Source organism: Ctenopharyngodon idella, chromosome 2, assembly GCF_019924925.1.
Source record: "Ctenopharyngodon idella isolate HZGC_01 chromosome 2, HZGC01, whole genome shotgun sequence".
Classification (NCBI taxonomy): Eukaryota; Metazoa; Chordata; class Actinopteri; order Cypriniformes; family Xenocyprididae; genus Ctenopharyngodon; species Ctenopharyngodon idella.
The window spans coordinates 12,743,768-12,763,016 of NC_067221.1; the positions used below are offsets into that span (position 1 = coordinate 12,743,768).

General features: G+C 36.4%; 3 protein-coding genes across 4 annotated transcripts; 1 reads left to right on the top strand and 2 right to left on the bottom strand.

Annotated features, from left to right (window-relative positions):
* Positions 1-574: 574 nt before the first annotated feature.
* elovl8a (ELOVL fatty acid elongase 8a) lies at positions 575-3,653 on the bottom strand. Its single transcript, XM_051866426.1, has 7 exons — positions 3,393-3,653; positions 2,946-3,133; positions 2,240-2,320; positions 2,054-2,110; positions 1,842-1,956; positions 1,278-1,405; positions 575-1,183 (listed from the first exon to the last, which is right to left on the bottom strand). The coding sequence occupies exons 2-7, from the start codon at positions 3,033-3,035 to the stop codon at positions 1,016-1,018; spliced, it is 639 nt and encodes a 212-aa protein (XP_051722386.1). The 5' UTR covers positions 3,036-3,133; positions 3,393-3,653; the 3' UTR covers positions 575-1,015.
* Positions 3,654-4,253: 600 nt separating this feature from the next.
* On the bottom strand, positions 4,254-15,192 carry si:ch73-382f3.1 (uncharacterized protein LOC100151273 homolog). 2 transcript variants are annotated; one of them, XM_051916789.1, is made up of 5 exons: positions 8,499-8,664; positions 8,112-8,360; positions 5,360-5,572; positions 5,067-5,175; positions 4,254-4,974 (listed from the first exon to the last, which is right to left on the bottom strand). In XM_051916789.1, exons 2-5 carry the CDS (start codon positions 8,330-8,332, stop codon positions 4,660-4,662), a joined length of 858 nt encoding a protein of 285 aa, XP_051772749.1. In that variant the 5' UTR covers positions 8,333-8,360; positions 8,499-8,664; the 3' UTR covers positions 4,254-4,659. The 2 variants fall into 2 exon arrangements, with proteins under 2 accessions (XP_051772749.1, XP_051772760.1); XM_051916800.1 differs by lacking the exons at positions 4,254-4,974; positions 5,067-5,175; positions 5,360-5,572; positions 8,499-8,664 and adding exons at positions 11,164-11,550; positions 11,632-11,804; positions 14,489-14,642; positions 14,765-15,192 and having other exon boundaries at positions 8,124-8,360.
* Positions 15,193-15,879: 687 nt separating this feature from the next.
* toe1 (target of EGR1, exonuclease) lies at positions 15,880-19,091 on the top strand. The gene is made up of 7 exons (XM_051916783.1): positions 15,880-16,441; positions 16,547-16,587; positions 16,669-16,765; positions 16,850-17,008; positions 17,108-17,367; positions 17,448-17,610; positions 18,377-19,091. Exons 1-7 carry the CDS (start codon positions 16,328-16,330, stop codon positions 19,019-19,021), a joined length of 1,479 nt encoding a protein of 492 aa, XP_051772743.1. The 5' UTR covers positions 15,880-16,327; the 3' UTR covers positions 19,022-19,091.
* The last annotated feature ends 158 nt before the right edge of the window (positions 19,092-19,249 follow it).

A 19,249-nucleotide genomic window follows, 5' to 3' on the forward strand; every position in this document is an offset into this window, starting at 1 on the left:
GGAATAGGCCTACACTTGCTATTCAGAGCTGGCAGGAACAGTTTTTCAGGAGAAATCTTCTTGCTACACCATTGATTTTTTTCAGCATGATAGGCACGATTGTGCGCCATTCAGAATTTATTTGAGAAGGCCTTCAAAATTCCAATTCAATTCATACATTTGAAATGAGATAGCAAATACAATGCAGAATTGCAATTTGATTTAAATGTAAATAAGTAAAATTAAAATGAATTGAAATTCAAAGAAATGTAACTTTGGATAGATAGATAGATTCCCAGCATGCATTCAAAATCTAATTCAACTTCCTGTGCATGGCCAATGTAATTTAATGTCACACTCCTTATCATTATCTTTAGACAATAGGACAATAAAATATATATTGAATCTTGAAATATTTTGTAATAAATGTATGTAATAAACATTAAATATTATGTATTTTATAATTAAATGTTATAGATTAAATGTTTCTAAATATATTTTAAAACAAAATATATTAAGATGAATGATATATACTGTATCTTATATCTTAATAAAAAATTTAAATGTTTGTGCCTTTTAGAGGTACCTTTTAAAAAGGCATAGGTAGGCCTACTGTAGAAGAGGGCAGCAGTAGAGAAGGCAGGGCCCTAAATAACACACTCCCCCTAGCTACACTGTGATTGGTTGACCTGATCCAATGAGTGGTAAAACAAATGAAGTGTCACAGTGGGAGATTAGATAAATAAGTGAGTGAGGAGCAGAAGGTGGACTCGGGTTTATTTCAATTTGGCCAGATCACTAGAGCGTTGCAGGGTCTCAATCCCTAATGACCAGAGGGGGATGGGGGTGCAGAGATTGTATGGACTCTGTTTGGAGGAGGGGAGAATACACAGACAAATGGATTTGAGATAAAGGATTAAACAGTCCTTAAGACAGACACAGCCGCCACATTCAGTCTGAAGGATCAATGGATGACATGTTTTTATTCAAACAATCAATGTATATATATACATAAATATGTTCCATCTCCATGCTATCATGTCATCTTGGTCTTCTGGGAAAGGTAGCTCTGATAATAAAAGTTACTAAACAAAGCGATTAGGCTTAGCGAGTAACCGAGCACCACCATATTCATGGAGTCAGGGAAGTCACAGTTAGCGTAGAGGTTGAACGCAGTGTGAATGGTCACAATAAAGAACTGGAGCTGAGGTGGCCAAAGAAAGACAGTGACACAAATGCGAATGATGATTTATATTAAGATATTATTCCTTAAAAAAAAATCATAATGAGAGTCTCACCAGCTGGAGGGAAGTGAGGTAGCGTTTCCACCACAAGTATTTCTGCATCTGGGGGCCCAGTGCTGCCAGGCCATAGTACATATACATCACCACATGCACAAAAGAGTTTATGAGGCCAATCAGGAATGCTGTGGAAGAGAGAACATCTATAGCAAATCATTCTCTGCCTTGACACTTTAGAACATGTCATTCTGAAGCAGATAAAATAGCAAACTTCCATGAGATATTTGTCATTTATCAGTTGCCTGACATCAAGACAATACCACACACATTTCAGAATACTTTCATTGTCTATTTCTGGAGCAATATATCACCTAGTGGTGTCAGAGTGACACTACAACTAAATCAACCCCAATATGTTATTTTTAGCTTTAAAGTATATTTAAATGTTGTCTCAGATTAATCTAATAGTTACAATCTGATTAAAGAGTCAAATACACCTCTCTTCAAAAACTAAACACAATGTGTATATTGTCTTGTTTGAGAGTATGACATTGTTGCATTGTGCAAAGTGGACTGCTGTACGTAAACACAATAATTTAACTCCGAGGTAAGAACACTTACACTGCCCTCCTGCAACATACTTGACCCCTGCCCACCAGTTGAAAATCATGGTGCCGTGATGATACACATGCAAAAAGGTCAGTTGATTGTTCTTCTTCCTCAGAATGAAGAACATCTGATGATAATGACATTTACTTATTAATGTAATATAACATCATAAGATGTTCATTAACAATGTGATCTGATATCAAAGGACTAGATAATTTACTTACAGTATCAGTAAGTTCAATAACTTTAGAGAAGTAAAACCACCAGCAAACTCTGGCCATCTGCATGGGATCAGAATCGCACATTAACAAAGGCAATAACTATAATAACGATAATTTTTATTCTACTATTCCAGAAATATTAACTTGTGTGAAAAATGCAAATAATTTATATAAAAAAAATTAGCTTACCCGCATTGCAAGGGGGTTTTCAGAGTAGTCCACAGGCTGACACAGCAAGCTGTAATTTGCCAACCAAGATGATGCTGTGAACTAAAAGCAAAACATATATACATACATAGGCATACACACATACACTCTAAAAAAAATGGTGCTATATAGTATTAAAAGTGGTTCTTTGGCTCGTAATCATAGGGGAACCACTTTAAGTGCTGTATAGCACCAAATCTTGGTGCTTCAGTGGTTCTTCACGGGTTCTTTGGGATGGCTGAGGTGCTATATAGCACCGCTACCATATACAGAACCTGTTAAGCCCCTGTATGGTTCTTCAGCGGTTCTTTGGGGTGGTTATAGCACCACTGCGTACAAAGAACCTGTTATGCCCCTTTAAAGGTTTTTTACGAGCCAACCACTGTTGGTGCTGTTTAGCACCATTTTTGTTGAAGAAATAAAATGCGATATGGCACCTCTTATGGGTTCTACATAGCACCATTTGACAAAGGTGCTGTAGAGCACCTTTAAAGATATGGTGCTACATAGCACCAAAAGTGGTTCCCCTATGATTACGAGCCAAGAACCACTTTTAGTGCCATATAGGACCTTTTTTTTTTTTTTTTTAAAGTGTATATAAATACATATGAATGTATTTATACAATGAATGAATAAATGAATGAAATACATTATTTAATAGGCTTATGTTAGTTCACTTGGTTCATACCTCATAAAACATATAAGCAGAAAGGTACACCATTGAAAAATTGTAAATAACAAGAAGAGTCTTGATGTTGACTGGTTCTCTATAAGCCATTAGTTTTGGGCCAAGCCAAATGATGACAAGGTAACACACGAAGATGCCACCGACAGGCAGAGGAGAATAAACCAATAGCCATCCATCTGTCCTCTTGTCTGTTGGGAATGAACGAATTGCATCATTAGCTCGTTAAATTGACTAATATAGTGGTTAAAGTAGTTTATAAAAGTATTTTAATACTGGTTTCGTCAAGAAGACCAATTAGTCAAATGTAGCCTACACCGGTGTTGGGGTAACTGTGTAACAAGCCTACAACTTGCGTTTTATAAACTGTAGTTCATTAGCCTGTGTCGTATGAAAGTTTTAAAGAGCAGATATAAAGTAAAATGTCAGACAAAATTCCTTGAAAAATACCTCCGTTTTCTAGGACCCATTGGTAAAGTATCCGGAGCCTTTGCCATGTCGACGCTGATACGGACACCTGAGCAATTAATAATGGAGATGAAACGTGTCTGTTAATGTATGGGCATATTGTAAAAAGAAAATAAAAAACAAACAAACGAAAGCCAAACCCTAAAGTATTCAGTCACGCTATCAATATCTGAGAAATAGTATATTCATTAAAGCGTAAATGGCTTACCATTGCGCTTGATGTTCATTCAGTAATGTCCAAATATCGCCATCTATCGGTTGACTTTAGGAACAGCGCGAGAGTTCGTTGCAGAGTGTAACTTCAGGAGTAACTGCGTAAAAATGTCAATTATGATCGCTATTTAAGTTCCAAGAGAGAGAACATGGTGATGTCAAATGAATTACGACACAGAGCTCTCGTTCAGCATAAATCAGAGGCTCAATGATGAGTTAAGGAGTTTACACATGGCATCCTCCCCGAGACGGATTACCAAAATCCCCTGGATAACTTTATTCTTTACCCTGATCTATTTTGAGCGTACCTGCAAATGATTTTTTAAAGTATACAAATAATTTAAATAGCCTATATATGGTGAATTACGTAAACGACGTAAGAAACTTTTTTGTTAGATTCGTGATGATGGAGCACTTATTGCTTTATTGGGTGTACCAGGTCAGTCCTAGCCTCATCTTTCTAGATCATTTTACAATCTGGATGACCATAAATGACAGCTAGCAACCATGTAAAACCAGTAGGCCTACTAATTTACCAAACAAATAAGTTTAGCAGTGCAGCACAAGCTGAAGGTTTTATGACAGAAAAAAGTATGCCAACAAACACATCAGATTCTGTATGAGATCATATGATGATGGAAATTAATTTTTATTCAGCTCTTTACATCTTACACCACTCTAGGTGAACACATTCCCATAACATATCATATAGCTAATATATTAACAAATACAAAGCAGTTATCATAATAAAGAGAATGCTTTAGTTCAGCAATGTCACATATTCCTTAATAGGAAGGTGGAAAACAGAAGTATAGTGTAAATGACTGCTTTGCTCAACATCCGTATGCAGAACCCTGACTCAGGTTTAAAGTGCACACTTCATTAAGAACAATGAGATCCTACTTAAATCCCCCTTTAAGGTCAATATATGACATAGCTCTGTATATTTACATTAAAAAAAAATCATCATCATTTTTTTTTTTCATTTCAAATATCAAAATACAACATTTATTGGAAAACAAAACTGTTCTAAGATCTAATGTTCATGAGATGAGAAATGAGAATGCTCGGTTGGCTCTTTTGGTCTGCGGGTCACTTCTGAATAACCTGTTCTGTTTCTGTTATTTGAATAATGATGGTGATGATGATGCACATGTTGATGATGATGCACATGTTGATGATGATGCTCATGTTGATGATGATGCTCATGTTGATGATGATGCTCATGTTGATGATGATGCTCATCATCTACAGGCTCTGTATTGTTAGTCTGCTGGTTGCTCTCTCCTTTGGGCTCAGCACTGTTTTTAGTGTTGCCAGAGCCTTCTGATATGGAGAAGTTGGCATTTAGCTAAAAAGAGAGTTTAAATAAATGAACATTTGCAAACATTTCATAAATATGGCACTTTCTTAAGCTGTATATTTTCGAATATTGTCACTCACTGAGCAGTTGCATATATCTTTGTGGTATGTAGCCCTAATGGCAGCTTCTATATAAGGGTAGTGAAGAAAGCTGAAGGGCAGGACAATGTGGAAGGTGAGATATCCACATCTATGCAGAAAAGAAATACAAAAGAATGACCATGACAGTGAACACAATAAACAATGCTTGAGAAATTAACTCAGAAGTTCATTCTTCTGCATATGAATACAAAAAGAACCATGTGACCCTAAAGGGAAACTAGTCAAACTGGTCATATTAGTCTGTACTGGATTTAGAAGTGTTTTGTTCATACCTGTCATACACTAAGAAATCATCCTTGTCTCCCTCCAAGAGCTCCCAGACGTCGTTTTGCAGTGGGCTCTGCTGATACACAGGGATGCCCTCTGCCGTCCTCCTCTTCAGCTCCCAGTACATGGCTCTGGACTGCGCATCCTGCTCATTGACGACCAGGAATGATATGTTAGTCAGCTTGCCATTGACCAGCTTGTCACGCAGGCCTCCCAACCTTTCGAACCAACAGGAAGAGAACACAAGCAAGGATTTAGCTGACTGAGAAATTTAACAAGATAATTTACAAAACACTGGCATTATACCAGAAATAAAAACTGTCCCTTTAAGTGAGGAAATGAGGAAGGTCAGTCAACACAACAGCTGTCATTTGTGTCCCTCATATACATTTGCGTGAAAAGAAAAGTTCGTTAAAAGATAAAAGTTATCATTGATATTTATTTATTTATTTATTTATCCTTTATACATAAACAGATTACAAACACATAAAACCAGAAATATAAAAAAAGAAAAAAAGGGGGGGAAAAGTCTTATCCAGCATCATGTGCAAAAAAAAAAAAAAAAAAAAAAAATTCCGTAAAACATTCACTTTTCCTTCAGGTAGGACTTCAATAGGTTTCTAAAAATATTTAAAGATGGGAGTGCTTCTAACATCATAACACTCTGCATTTCATTCCATGACCTAGGACCACAGGAGGAAAAGGCAGTTTTGCCAAACTCAGAATATGCTCTAGGAACAATTAAGTGTAATTTAGAAGAAAATCTAGTCCTGTAATTACAATATATATATATATATATTTATACAACAGTTCTTTCTGGTTCTCAAATCTGTTTAGCTGAGAGCCGTGTGATATTCTAGTGATAACAGCACTCCCACCTTTTCACTGTTTGTATCACTCCGCTTGAAGTGACTGTCATGGCGGCTGAGGAAATCCACCATATTTTTTTTTTAGAAACACTACATTTGTTGTACCTTGAACTGTAGCTTTAAGAGTTTTTTAGGCAATAATGTAGTTGTTTAGACCTGAAATATGTGACTCATAGTTAATCATAGCCCCTATTTTACAATTTGTTTAGACTTTTTCGGAGATGCGAGCTCCAGGCCGTCAGCGGCCGTCAAAGTCCCTTTAAGACAAGTCATTTCACTCGGCGGCCATCTTTGAAACGCCTCTCGGGCATCCTGGGCATCATGCAGCTACTATCTCTTTGAATGGGGAAACATCAAATTCTCCAAAGCAGTTTGCCAAGCTTTCGATTAAATATCATATTTGAAATCACCAATGGAATCTAACAACAACTGTCTCATAAATTTTGTTTCTAAAAGCTCGAATCATGACAAAAAATTGTATTTTTCAGGCTGGATCAAGCTAATGCGCATGCACAGTGCCTAAATGCGCGTCTCTTGTGTCTCATTTTGGAGGCGCGCGTCTGACTGTTTCTGTAGGAACCGGAGCTTCTAACGGCCGCTGCAATGAAGCAATGACTTTACCAATCGGCGATTGGATCTTATTTTTGAAGGCGGGACTTATTCCACCATATTGCACGTTGCACTTTCTCCCATTCAAAACAATATGAGTGACGCATCTTGTGTTATTCTATAGTCTTTGGCGGCCGTTCAGTGCTCGAGTACCTGCCAAGAACAGCTTAATCTTGGCCAGTGCTTCGGGGATTTGCTGCCGTCTCTTATAGTGGTTAAACATGAGATATAATTCATTTTGGGTACATAAAACTTTTGTTTTACTTGTTCCAAATCAAATCAAATCAAATTGGGCTATGTTAAATTTAATAATAATGCTATATTTAACTTACATCCTATAGAGCACTGCTTTTCTCTGTTTGACTGAATTGTACAATTGTGTTTATTTCCTATTGTCATTTATAATGGCAATTGTTGTTAATTTAAATATTGTTGTTCAATAAATATTATTTATATAAATAATATGTTGTATTTGGTTTTGAGAAAGAGTCCATTTGTGTGTAATATATATAGTAGTCAACATTTGAAGTGGATCCAAACCTTTCATCAAAGTTGTCCTAAAACCTTCTTTTTAGGACAACTTTAATTAACTTTTTTGATCCACTTGAAATGTTGACTACTGTATATTGAGTTAACAAAAATTCTACCACTAGTCCATCAGGACAATCTAATTCTGACAATATATTGCATTAAAGTAGATGTAAGGATGAAACTATCATATTAAACATGAGGTCTATGTCAATATATTTTGTGCATTTATTATTGTAATACAATTACAAAACATGTGTGTGTGTGTGTGTGTGTATATATATATATATATATATATATATATATATATATGGAAAGGCAAACATTTTTCTTTATTTGTTCAATAGATAAATAATTTAGTTTTAATTATTTTAAATGTTACAACCTTTCATATATTGTATATTATATTGATAGATTCATTAAAAAAGATAACGAATGTTAAAACCTTTTATATATTGTATAATTAATAGATTCATAAAAAAAAAATAAAGATAAAACTATCCCATTAATCATAAAACTATAATAATCGCATCATCATCATTTTTCAGAATGGAACATTAAAAGTCACCTATTTTATTACTTATGTTTCTGTATCTCAGAACGTTAACCTTGTTACAATGATTTTGTATAGTAAACAATTAAAACGTATCAGCATTAGGTCTCTTTCTAATAGCACCTTGTAGTTTCTTTCCTTGTTTGTTTAAAATTTGCCAAAAAATTACATAAAATTACACAGCACAATATTTCTCACCTGGCAGCCTGCGTGAGACAGAAATGTCAGCTCGCTTTAAGAAGAGCCACAACGACTACATTTCCCACAAGGTCCTTCATCGGATTCTTGCCATTGATCTCCCACTGTGGGGCAGGCTTACAGATCCTGGAGCCAGCGCTTTCCTTCTCCACAAACAGTGGTGAAGCTCCCAGCAGAGCTGGAAAAGCAGACAACCACAGAGCCCAGAGAGCCTGCATCATGCCTGCTGAACTTCACCCACTGCAACAGCTACAAACAAAAACAGTTCCTCAAATTAATACACTAAAATACTACTTTGATGTGTCATTAGTTTGACATCTTAATTTTATCCCATACACACATTAACAAAAAAGCAAAACTGGCAGGAGGACATAGAGTTGCACAAACCTGAAGCTCTGTCTCTAAGCCTTCTCTGGATCAAAAATACAGACATGAGAAAAAGTTGACTGTCCACACATTTAAAGGTCTCTTCTGGACAAACCCTCCCCCTCAACAAACAGAACAAACCAGTAAGAGAGTGGATTTTTGGACTGGCGTACTACAAAGTTTTCTTTCATGTGTGTGGGTGATACACAAATACACACTGGCTGATAACAAACTAAATATTTTAGTGACATCTTCAGTGTTTTTATATAGAACACATTTTGTGTCATATGCTGCATGGGTGAATAATATATAACATCAGTTCATAAAAGATTGCAGCTTTCTGTATATGCTTTTACAATACACGACTTGGGAAAGTTGGAAATCATGTTGGATCAGTCATATGTGTTTTTGTCTCTTTGAACCTATAAAAGTGTCCAAATGCAATTTTAACACTGATGCAATGCTTTGACTGACCTCTCGGATTAATTTAGTTTAAGGATAGATTTAAGTTAAAATGCAAAGAGTGTCTTAATATCTTAGGGTCAGCTCATGAGTGTTGTATAATTTCTTTCTCTCTGCCAGTTGTCACTGTTTGCTTGAGCTAAACATTCAGTGATCACATCATGTGAAAAACAAGTGCATGTCTGTAAATTTACTGTGCTGTTCACAGTAAATGGATCCTTCAGTCTCCAATGTTTACCAATTACTATACAGCTTTGTTGAAAAGTAATTTAGCAAAGATATTATTAAAATCTATGAGAATATACTTGTCTGCTCATACCTTTCCTTTAAAAATCATAGGAACATCACAGGAACTGCAGCATACTAAATAGGCTAAATAAATGAGAAAATAAATTAGAGGCTTTTTTGTCTAGCCTCACTGTATGTACACAAAAGTAAACAATCTGAACACTTTACACTCAAGAAAACATTCTTGAAAGATCTTATACCATCTAATGGACAGAGGAATTGATTTTAGTTTTGCAAACAGCAGTGTTTCATCCTTGAAATGATTGGGCCAAAGTACACGCTTTAATCTATGGAGCAACAACCTCCAGTACACATTTAAAATATCTGAGCAGAAATGAGCACCAACACAGCCCCAGTTTCACAGACAACGCTTAGGCCGAGTCCCAAATGCATTTTGCGCTGTTTTAACTGAAAGCAACCTGTACTGACATATCTTAAAATATGATTCATTGAACTAAGGCCTAATCCTGACTTAATCTAAGCCTTGTTTTGTGAAAACAGACCCTAGTATCCACCTTATTTTTAACGCGGAAGTAAGGTGTTTTCTGTGAATGGTCGAGACTTCCGATTTATTAGCCGCGAGAAGAATATCAAAGTGCAGTAAACTGTAAAATTGTTTGCGCTACGAACCACCGTGTTTATAATTAAGACAATACATTAAAATAATATGGTAAGAAAGACCAGTTTGCAATATAAAGCAGCATAACGAGCTGTTTTGTACAGCTAAAAATAACTGGAAGCGAATGACACCAAATGCCACAAATTAAATTTACAAATGGCCGCGCCCGCTCTTACCTGAAAAAGGTCGATATCCATTTTTTTTTTCATTTATTTAAAGTGCTTTAAATCCGACATGTTCCTGAAATATCCGTAATAATGTGTTCTTTGTGAACACCTCAGTAAAAAACTTTGACTTAAAGGGATAGTAAAAAGGTTCTGTCACCATGTCGATCAAACCTGTATGAGTTTCTTCACTGGAACATAAAATAAGACACTTTGAGAAATGTCTCAGTGCCATAAAATGGATGTCAATGACAACAAAACTGGTTACCAACATTTTTCAAAATTCTTCTTCTTTTGTGTGCTAAAGAAAATTCTTCTTCTTTTGTGTGCTAAAGAAGAAAGTCCATCTTACAGGTTTGAAACAACATAAGGGTGAGTAAATAAAACAGATTTTTGGATGAACTATCTCTTTAAGACACAGTTGAACTATTGTCGAGACAAGTGATCAATCACAGAGCGGTTTCTGACTAAATGAATACAAATGATAAAAATAGGAACTCTGCTTTGCAGACAGAAGTTTATTATTCAGAACAGTACTCTCTGTTTGGCAGCTGCATGAATCATTTGTGTGGTGGGTCTATAAATATGTGCAATCTTTAGCTGCTAAACTTCACTACACATCATAAACCAGATTTACACCACATTAAAACAGCACCACTACCAATATACCAATTTAATATAGCCATTTTGACATTGTCATATCGTCAATTTTAACATTTACCAAATCTAATTTTTTCAGCTTCCTCTCACAGAAAGAAGCACGATCTTCTCTAATATCTTTGTCTCAGTAGCAAAAATCAAGTTCAGTGACAACATTTGGATTTCAGGGCACATTTCATGTTTCCGTTAACAGCTGAAATTATTCCACCTAAATTTTCTCAATATCTATAAAAGGTGCAATATTTGCATCAAGGGAGTGCAACTACACAGCCAGATGTAGCAAGACTGACATATTTCTTTCTTAGAGAAAGGAACACAGTTAATAGTGAATCAGCTCCAGACTGTTGTGGTATTTATGCAAATGGTTTTAAAATGCAACAACAACAACAACAACCCAAAATAACTTAAACCAGTAAACAAACTTCATCTGTGAGTCCTGCCGTTGTTTTGCCTTTGGCTGGTTTAACAGTTAAGCATTAGTGCAGTTTCTTACAAACATCGTGTTTCAGGTCATGACACCAATCAGTCCTTCATCGCTCGTCACGTTGCCCTCTGGACTGTCACAAGCTGTTATGATGCCCAGGCCGAGCTCTGCCAGTTCGTCCTGCATACTTGTGGTCACCATCATTTTGGGCTCCAGGCGATTGCACAGCGTCCTGTAAGAAGGCAGGGGGTAGCCCAGTTCCCTGAGGTACTCGTATCCTTTAACCCCCACTGCACAGCGGATTTTTCGGGCTGTCAGTAAAGTGTCATGGGACCACACTGCCCTCCGAGAACGTTTGGCTAATGTTAGAGCACGAATCTGATCCTCAAACAGGAACACCTGCAGCCCCTTTTCTATTTTACTCAGTTTGTAAAGACGTTTCTTCATCTCCTCTGCCTGTGTAAAAAAAGAAATGACAAAATGTTACCAGTGTTTTCAATCACTAATATTCTTATGATTCATAGGAATGAATGTTACCTCTCTCTGTAGTCTGACTGTGTGCTGCTGTTGCTGCTCTAGCTTGGTTTTATAATGTTGGCAGAGAGAACAGGGTCGCTCTTCCTCTGCCCTCTGAACTCCATCCTCCTCTGAATCCACAGGGGGCTGTCGGCGGGCATAACCATGATCCCCCATGTTCAAGTCCTTTTCCACTACAGTAAAAACATAATTCATATGCAACAAAAAGTGACCTTAAAGGGATTGTTAATCCAAAAATTACTCATATTGTATAGACAATGCTGTATAAAGTTTTACAGATCACAATAAATGATAAAATAATTTTTATTTACTTACAGATGCATTCACATCAAAGGAGGTTTTCAAATATATACAAATAAATACATTTGTAGTGCTTTTAACATTTTTTTTTTAAATAAAATTTTCAGGGAAATGGCTCAAATATACAGAGCCCTGGTAGGACATGAGATGGGAGGAACAACTATTTGAATGCTGGAAATTAATACTGGAAACCATAGGCGCCGATTTATGTTTTTGCCAGGTTTTTTATAATAGAGTTAACATTGGCAGGCCACATATCACGTTGTTTATTTATTACTTATCAGAGCCATTGCAACCAAAGATTCACATCGAAGTCCATTCATGCTTCCGGTTTTTCCAAATAAAGCCAAATAATCCACACATAAAATGAAATTAACAGATGCACAAGTATGAAGCCCTTGTACATTAAGTACAAGGCACCCACGGGATCGGCGCCTATGCTGGAAACTATTTAAATGTTTCTCTGGAAAATGCAATACTTTTGCGAGAGAACAAATTTTTCATGAGTGAATGTAAAAGTTTTGTGAGTGAATACAAAGTTTCGCAAGCAAACGTATCTCGTTTCTCAAGGGAACACAATACTTTTGTGAAAGAATGCAAAAGTTTTGCGAAAGTAAAAGTTTCACAAGAAAATATAAAACATCTCGAGGGAATGCAATACTTTTTTTGTGAGAGAATGCAAAGTTTCTTGGGGATGCACCGATACCATTTTTTAAGGACCGAGTATGGGTACCGATACTTTTTTCTAGTACTCGCCGATACCGATACCTGTACATTTATTAATTTCTCTCTCTCTCTCTCTCTCTTTTTTTTGGTGATGTTGCAGTTTTCCAAGCACAACACAATGAGACTAATGAATGTAGGACAGCTTCTTTATTATTACTCTAATGAAAATTTTTATGTGCTTGTCACAAACTTAAAGAACAAAAATTTCAAAGTGTCCAATAACCTTCAAAGGGCATAATTACCAATATATATAATTGTTGTTATATAAAAAGAAATTTACAAACAAATTACAAACAATACAACAAATACTATATGGATACAAATTAAATAAACTTCTTTTTCAGATACAGTAGGTTTATTTACCATGTGTACATTTATTTAACATATGTTGTTGTTTTATTAACATTAATGACAAATATAGGCTACGGTCCCTTTAAGACCGAATCCATGGATACTGACCTGATACTGACACATATCCTATTTTCACCCAAATGTTTACGTCCACTTAAGCCATAACCTACTGTATTTACGTGATATACTCCACACGATGGACATATTGACAACTATGTGTGCATTTGATCGTTCAGGCGCAAGGAGAACTGATCGCGCGCTGTCTGAGAGAACTGGGATCGCGCGCAACAGCGCTTGTGTCATTCAGCGCGATTCCGCCTATCCTGCCTTCACTAATCGATAACGAACATGTAGTTCACAATGTGTGTGTTGTCATCATTAATTTGAAGTATTTCCACTCCCTTGAGGCTGACATTGTTTCTGCTGCTGCCGCCGGTGTCTCTGTGCACGGAAAATTCCGTCAGTTACGTCACGTGAGGTATCGGTCTTTGGTATCGGGGGTATTTAGGAGTACAAGTACATGAGCTTGGTATCGGACCGATACCGATACTGGTATCGGTATCGGTGCATCCTTAGGGGAAACGCAATACTTTTGCGAAAGCACACAAATGTTTCATGAGCAAATACAAAGTTTCGTAGGGAAAAGCAATTCATTTGTTAGAGAACGAAAAAGTTTTGAGAACAAAGCCAAGTTTCTCAGGCAAATGTAATACTTTGCAAGTGAACGCAAAAGTTTTGCGAGTTAATGCAAAGTCTCTTGGGGGAAACGCAACTCTTTTGCTAGAGAACGTAAAAGTTTTGCGAGTGAACACAAAGTTTCGCAAGCAAATGCAAAGTATCTCGAATGCAGAGTTTCTAGGGGAAACGCAACACTGCAAGAGAACGCAACAGTTTTGTGAAAGAAAGTAAAGTTTCTCAGGGAAATGTAATATTTTACATTCGCTTGCAAAACTTTTGCGGTCTTTTGCGAAGTCTCTCAGCAGAAATGCAATAGCCTACTTTAGCTAGAGAAAGCAAAAGTTGAGCGCGAAGGCAAAGTATTTTGGGGGAACGCAATACTTTTGCAAAAGAACACAAATGTTTTGTGAGCAAATGCAAAGTTTCTCAGGGAAATGCAATACTTTTGCTAGAGAACGCCAAAGATTTGCGAGTGAATGCAAAGTATTTTGGGTGATCGCAATACTTTAGCAAAGAATGCAAATATTTTGTGAGAAAATGTAATACTTATGCTAGAGAACACAAATGTTTTGTGAGCGAATGGAAAGATTATATGGGAAACGCAACACTGTGAGAGAACGTAAGAGATTTGTGGGAGAACGCAACATTTCTGTGGGAAACACAATACCTTTGCGAAGGAACGCAAAAGTTTTGCCAGTGCAAAAATTACATTGCAGAATAGCATTGAAATATAATTTTTCCTTCAATCTCATATGTTTTCTATTACCTTGTCCCCTTAGGGGCACCATTATAATAACTTTACCTGGCTCATTTTTAACAGGTAACACTACTTGAGGGGTGACAGGAGAGGGAGGGTCGGGTACATTGAACAGTGTGGGGATTGCGTTTGGTTTGAGTTTCCTTCCCCCTGCTGGTGATCTGGCGATCTCCTCAAACTGGCTTTCCTCAAAGTGGTCCTGTCATGGAAATAAAGCTTTATGGCAAGAATATAGATATACAGTTATAACAAGAGGATACCAGAAGAATGACTTCATTGTTTTCTTCTGCAGAATTTAAAACTGGCATGCTTTTCACTTGCCTGGCACAGTCTGGAGCAGGGAGTTGGTACAAAGTCACGTCGACAGTTTACAAGCCACTTTCTCATGCGCACGGGGTCTTTCGGGAAGCGAAAGAGCTGCTTTCCAATAGTTGTAGAGTTCGAGCAGTTTGGAGCGGAGCATCCACCCATTTTTATTTATATTCCCCAAATGTTTAACTTACCATCTGGCCAAAACAACAATGACACGTAGCGGTTTGCTAGCAGAGGACTTAGCAGGTGTATTATTAAAGATACTTTAGCCGTCAGAAAAAGAGATAGCAGTTGTTTTAGCAGATGTAAGCGATGACTTTACGGGCGGTCTCTTTAATGAATTGAGCAGAAAATGCCAGTATATTTTACTAGTAAGTGAAATGCAGAGTTTGTTTGAGCCAAAATGGCGCCGGTAGGCGACTTGATTACGTATTATGTGAGAGTTGACTTTAGTTTTGCCTGTATGAAATTCGTTCACATTTAGCAAATGTACATAAAGTAAATAGTTTTTTTATGTGCAACATACATAAATTGTGACAAAAGTATATATTAATTAGTTAAAATAAAATTTTGTCTTATGCTTTTTTAATTAACGATGAAAAACAATCGTTCAAATTAATTTTTACCATTGCAGTACACCATACGTTTCTCATTTTAAACTCATTAATAGTATATTAATAGTAAATAGTGGACGGGTTAATAGTATATATATATATTGTATTTAGTTCAGTAGTAACAGTCAAATACAGAAAAAGGTACGTAGAATCATTGCCTATAACAGTTCAGAGAATGTGAGACAAACAAACAACCACAACAATAAAACAAACAAACAAAAAAGTTAACACATGAGCAGTTACATAAATTTGAAAAGCTTTTTGTATAACGTATTTTTGTTTTGAATTGTTTTTTTATTTTGTGTTCTTATGTTCGAAATGTACTCGTGTTTTTTACAGTATTACAGAAGGTAATTTATGACTTATATGTCTATGGCTAAACTTACATAGCGGTGAATGAGAGACTACATTAAATATTTATATGTTTGTGCTCCAATTTGCTCAAATAGCAAAAGAAAAACTCCCAAAATATTGTTTTCAAGGGTCCATTCAAAAGTAACGCTTCACCCCCCAGTCCAGTAGGTGGTGGACACGCACATTATGGTAACCGCCATAAAGCGTAGAAGAAACTCCAACCGGAAAGAAAATATACATACTCACATGTTACACAGGCGATTGAACTTATGAAAGTTTTTGGAACACATTTACGAATTTGACGTTTAGAGTAGTTAATATAGGAACAGTCGGGGAAACGCGAAAGCCAAACAATTATTATAGTGTTATCAGATACATTATAGATATATTTGGTTGTTTTATTTTACTCTCCGAAATGACATTTTCTGCACGTCTACAGTATCTTTATTGACAGCATAATTAATTTGTTTTACTTGAATATAACAACAGTGACGTAGAGCGCTCACTTTTATTAGAGAGGTAGTTTGCTGTAGTAAAGACCAATAAGAAAATCGCTGTCTTCAGCAGATGTGTGGTATTGGTTAATTTATCCAGTAGACTTAAAATGTCATCCTCAATGATAGTCCCAGTAATAGACGTGCAGGGAAACAATTTTAAGGAGTTATGGGCAGCAATGGTGTTAGCCATTAAAACATCTTCATTCATCGCCATTGACACGGTGAGATAAAACACATTATTTATTCAGAAACTGAACCTAATGAGAAAATTAATGTGTTTAATACCCGAATGGAACAAGATGATTCATGTATGTGGTCTCTTTTAGGAACTGAGTGGTCTTGGATCAAGGAAAGCTCTTCTGGCTGAGTATGTTGTGTGTTTAAAATATTTTTATCCAGTATCATAAATGACTGGGAAAGTGGTAATGTTTATTTTTTGCCTTTAAAGATCCATTGAAGACCGGTACAAAGCCATATGCCATGCAGCCCGCACACGATCTATACTTTCATTGGGGTTTGCTTGTTATAAAGAACTTGACAACAAAGTAAGTATCTTTAATTAACATTTATATCCCCTCTGAATATGTAAATGGATATTGTATTGATTTTTATTAATTTCCTGTTTCTAGGCTGACTGCACATACATGGTCCAGATTTACAATCTAACCTTGCTTTGCTCAGAGGAATACATCATTGAACCTCAGTCAGTGCAGTTCCTTGTGCAACATGGATTTGACTTCAACAAGCAATATGCTGAAGGCATTTCTTATTATAAGGGGAATGATAAAGTGAGTATGATTGAACTTGTAAGAAAAACGTTGATAGAATGTTTCATAAAGATGTAGAGGTTTCAGGTTCTGAGACTTAAGTAGGTGTGCTTCTTTTAGGGAGGTGATGCCCATGGGGTCAACATGCGGTCCTTGTTTGTAGAACTGCTTAGAGCCAACAAGCCCTTGGTGGTCCATAATGGGCTGATAGACATGGTCTTCTTGTACCAGTGCTTCTATGCCCATTTACCTGAGCGACTGGGCACCTTCACTGCCGATCTGTCCCAGATGTTTCCTTCAGGCATCTACGACACTAAGTATGCAACAGAGTATGAGCTGCGGTTTACAGCCTCATACCTGGAATATGCCTATAAGAAGTGGTATGTGTAATACAAAAAAAAAAAAAAATTACATGTCTGTTTAGTACCTGAACTTTAATGTATTTTCTTTTCCTCCACAGTAAGCTGCAAAATAGCAGAGCCATTGAAGGAGGTGGTAACGGGAGTCATGTGTTCCTAGAGTTTTGTAAATATACAGGCAACATGCAGAGCTACATCGACTACAGGCCTTGCTTGGACAACCAGAATCAAGATGGTGCCCTCAACATCTGTGTTCAGTTCTCTGTGAGTTCCTCAAATTCATTATTTTTATTTGAAATAAATTAATACTTTTATTTAGCATTAAATTAATGAAAAAAGTGACTGTAAAGAAATTACAAAAGATTTTTATTTCCTTTAAATGCTGTTCTTTTTATGTTTCTGTTAATCAAAGAATAACGTATTAAGTTTTTCAGAAAACTATTAAGCTGCACAGCAGTTTTCAACATAACATGATAACATAGCTTTACGTAATGTATATTACAATAGAAAACTGTTATTTTAAATTTAAATTTTACTGTATTCTTTTCAAATGAAAATTAGCCCAAGCTTTACTCAACCTCAAGCCATCCTAGGTGTATATGACTTTCTTCTTTCTGATGAACACAATCGGAGATATATTAATAAATATCCTGACACATCCAAGCTTTATAATGGCAGTGAGCGGGATCAATGATTATAAGCTGAAGAAAGTGAATAGTTATAATAATTTAAATAAACCCATTATAATAAATGCCGCATTTACCTTTGCCTTTTGTGTGAAATAACTCCAGATGATATTTCTGTCATTACTCCATCTGTTCTGTTTGAATGAGAGCGGTTTCTTTCTTTTTTTTCCTACTTTGAAGCCTTCATTTGCATGCTCAATAAAATCAGTAGTTAATAGTAGTTTATTTTTGTGAAGAGATATATATAAAGTAATGAGAGATCTCACTTTAACTCACCCCTTCATGATCATATTCCTGACATTTTGTGACATTGCTAGTTGTTTTCTGCTCTTCTCTACTGCTAGGCTTATGGATGGTGTCCTAATGGCTCTTTGTGCACCATGTCACATGATACAGACCTTATAATCCAGCATGATGAGAAGATCAAAGAAGACAAAAGGAAGAAGAGGAAGCGGAAGAACAAAAAGAAAGATTCTAAAGGGGCCTCTGAGGCATGCAGTTCCCCACAGGGCAAAAGGTCGTACTTTGAAGGAGCTGAACTGGACCAGGCAGTGCCCATGTCTGAACCAGCCCTCCCTGAACATCAGGAGAAGATGGAGAGCACTGAGCCAACAGATGCCACGCATGCGTTTGAACCTGGGAAAACAGCCAGCAAGAATGGAAATGAGGAATCTCAGCCAGTAGCATCTGCCGAAGCTCCTGATAGACCAAAACAGAAGAAAGTCGAAGGAGGAACTCACCGAGCAGGATTTGATGCTTTCATGACTGGGTATATTTTTGCTTATGCCAGAAATCTGACAAAAAACAAAGAAGAATCCAACACTGCTTCTCTCATTCCCACATGTCTCAATAAGCTGTTCCTCAGTGGCAAGTCTGTTCCTCTACATGTAGCCAAAAGCACCTTCTCAAAGTCTTCAAAGGCTCATGTGCACAAGATGGACTATATTTGGGGAAAAAACACCGCTGTAAAACCTGAAGGAAATGCATAGAAACCTTTGATTTTAAGATTTCAATTTGTGTATATTTTTGGACAAATAAAATCTAAGTTTTCCTATGGTTTCCATTTTTTTCCCCTTCTGATTTAATGTACAGTGGGTAAGTATTCAGACCCCCTTAATTTTTTTACTCTTTGTTATATTGCAGCCATTTGCTAAAATCATTTAAGTTCATTTTTTTTCCTCATTAATGTACACACAGCACCCCATATTGACAGAAAA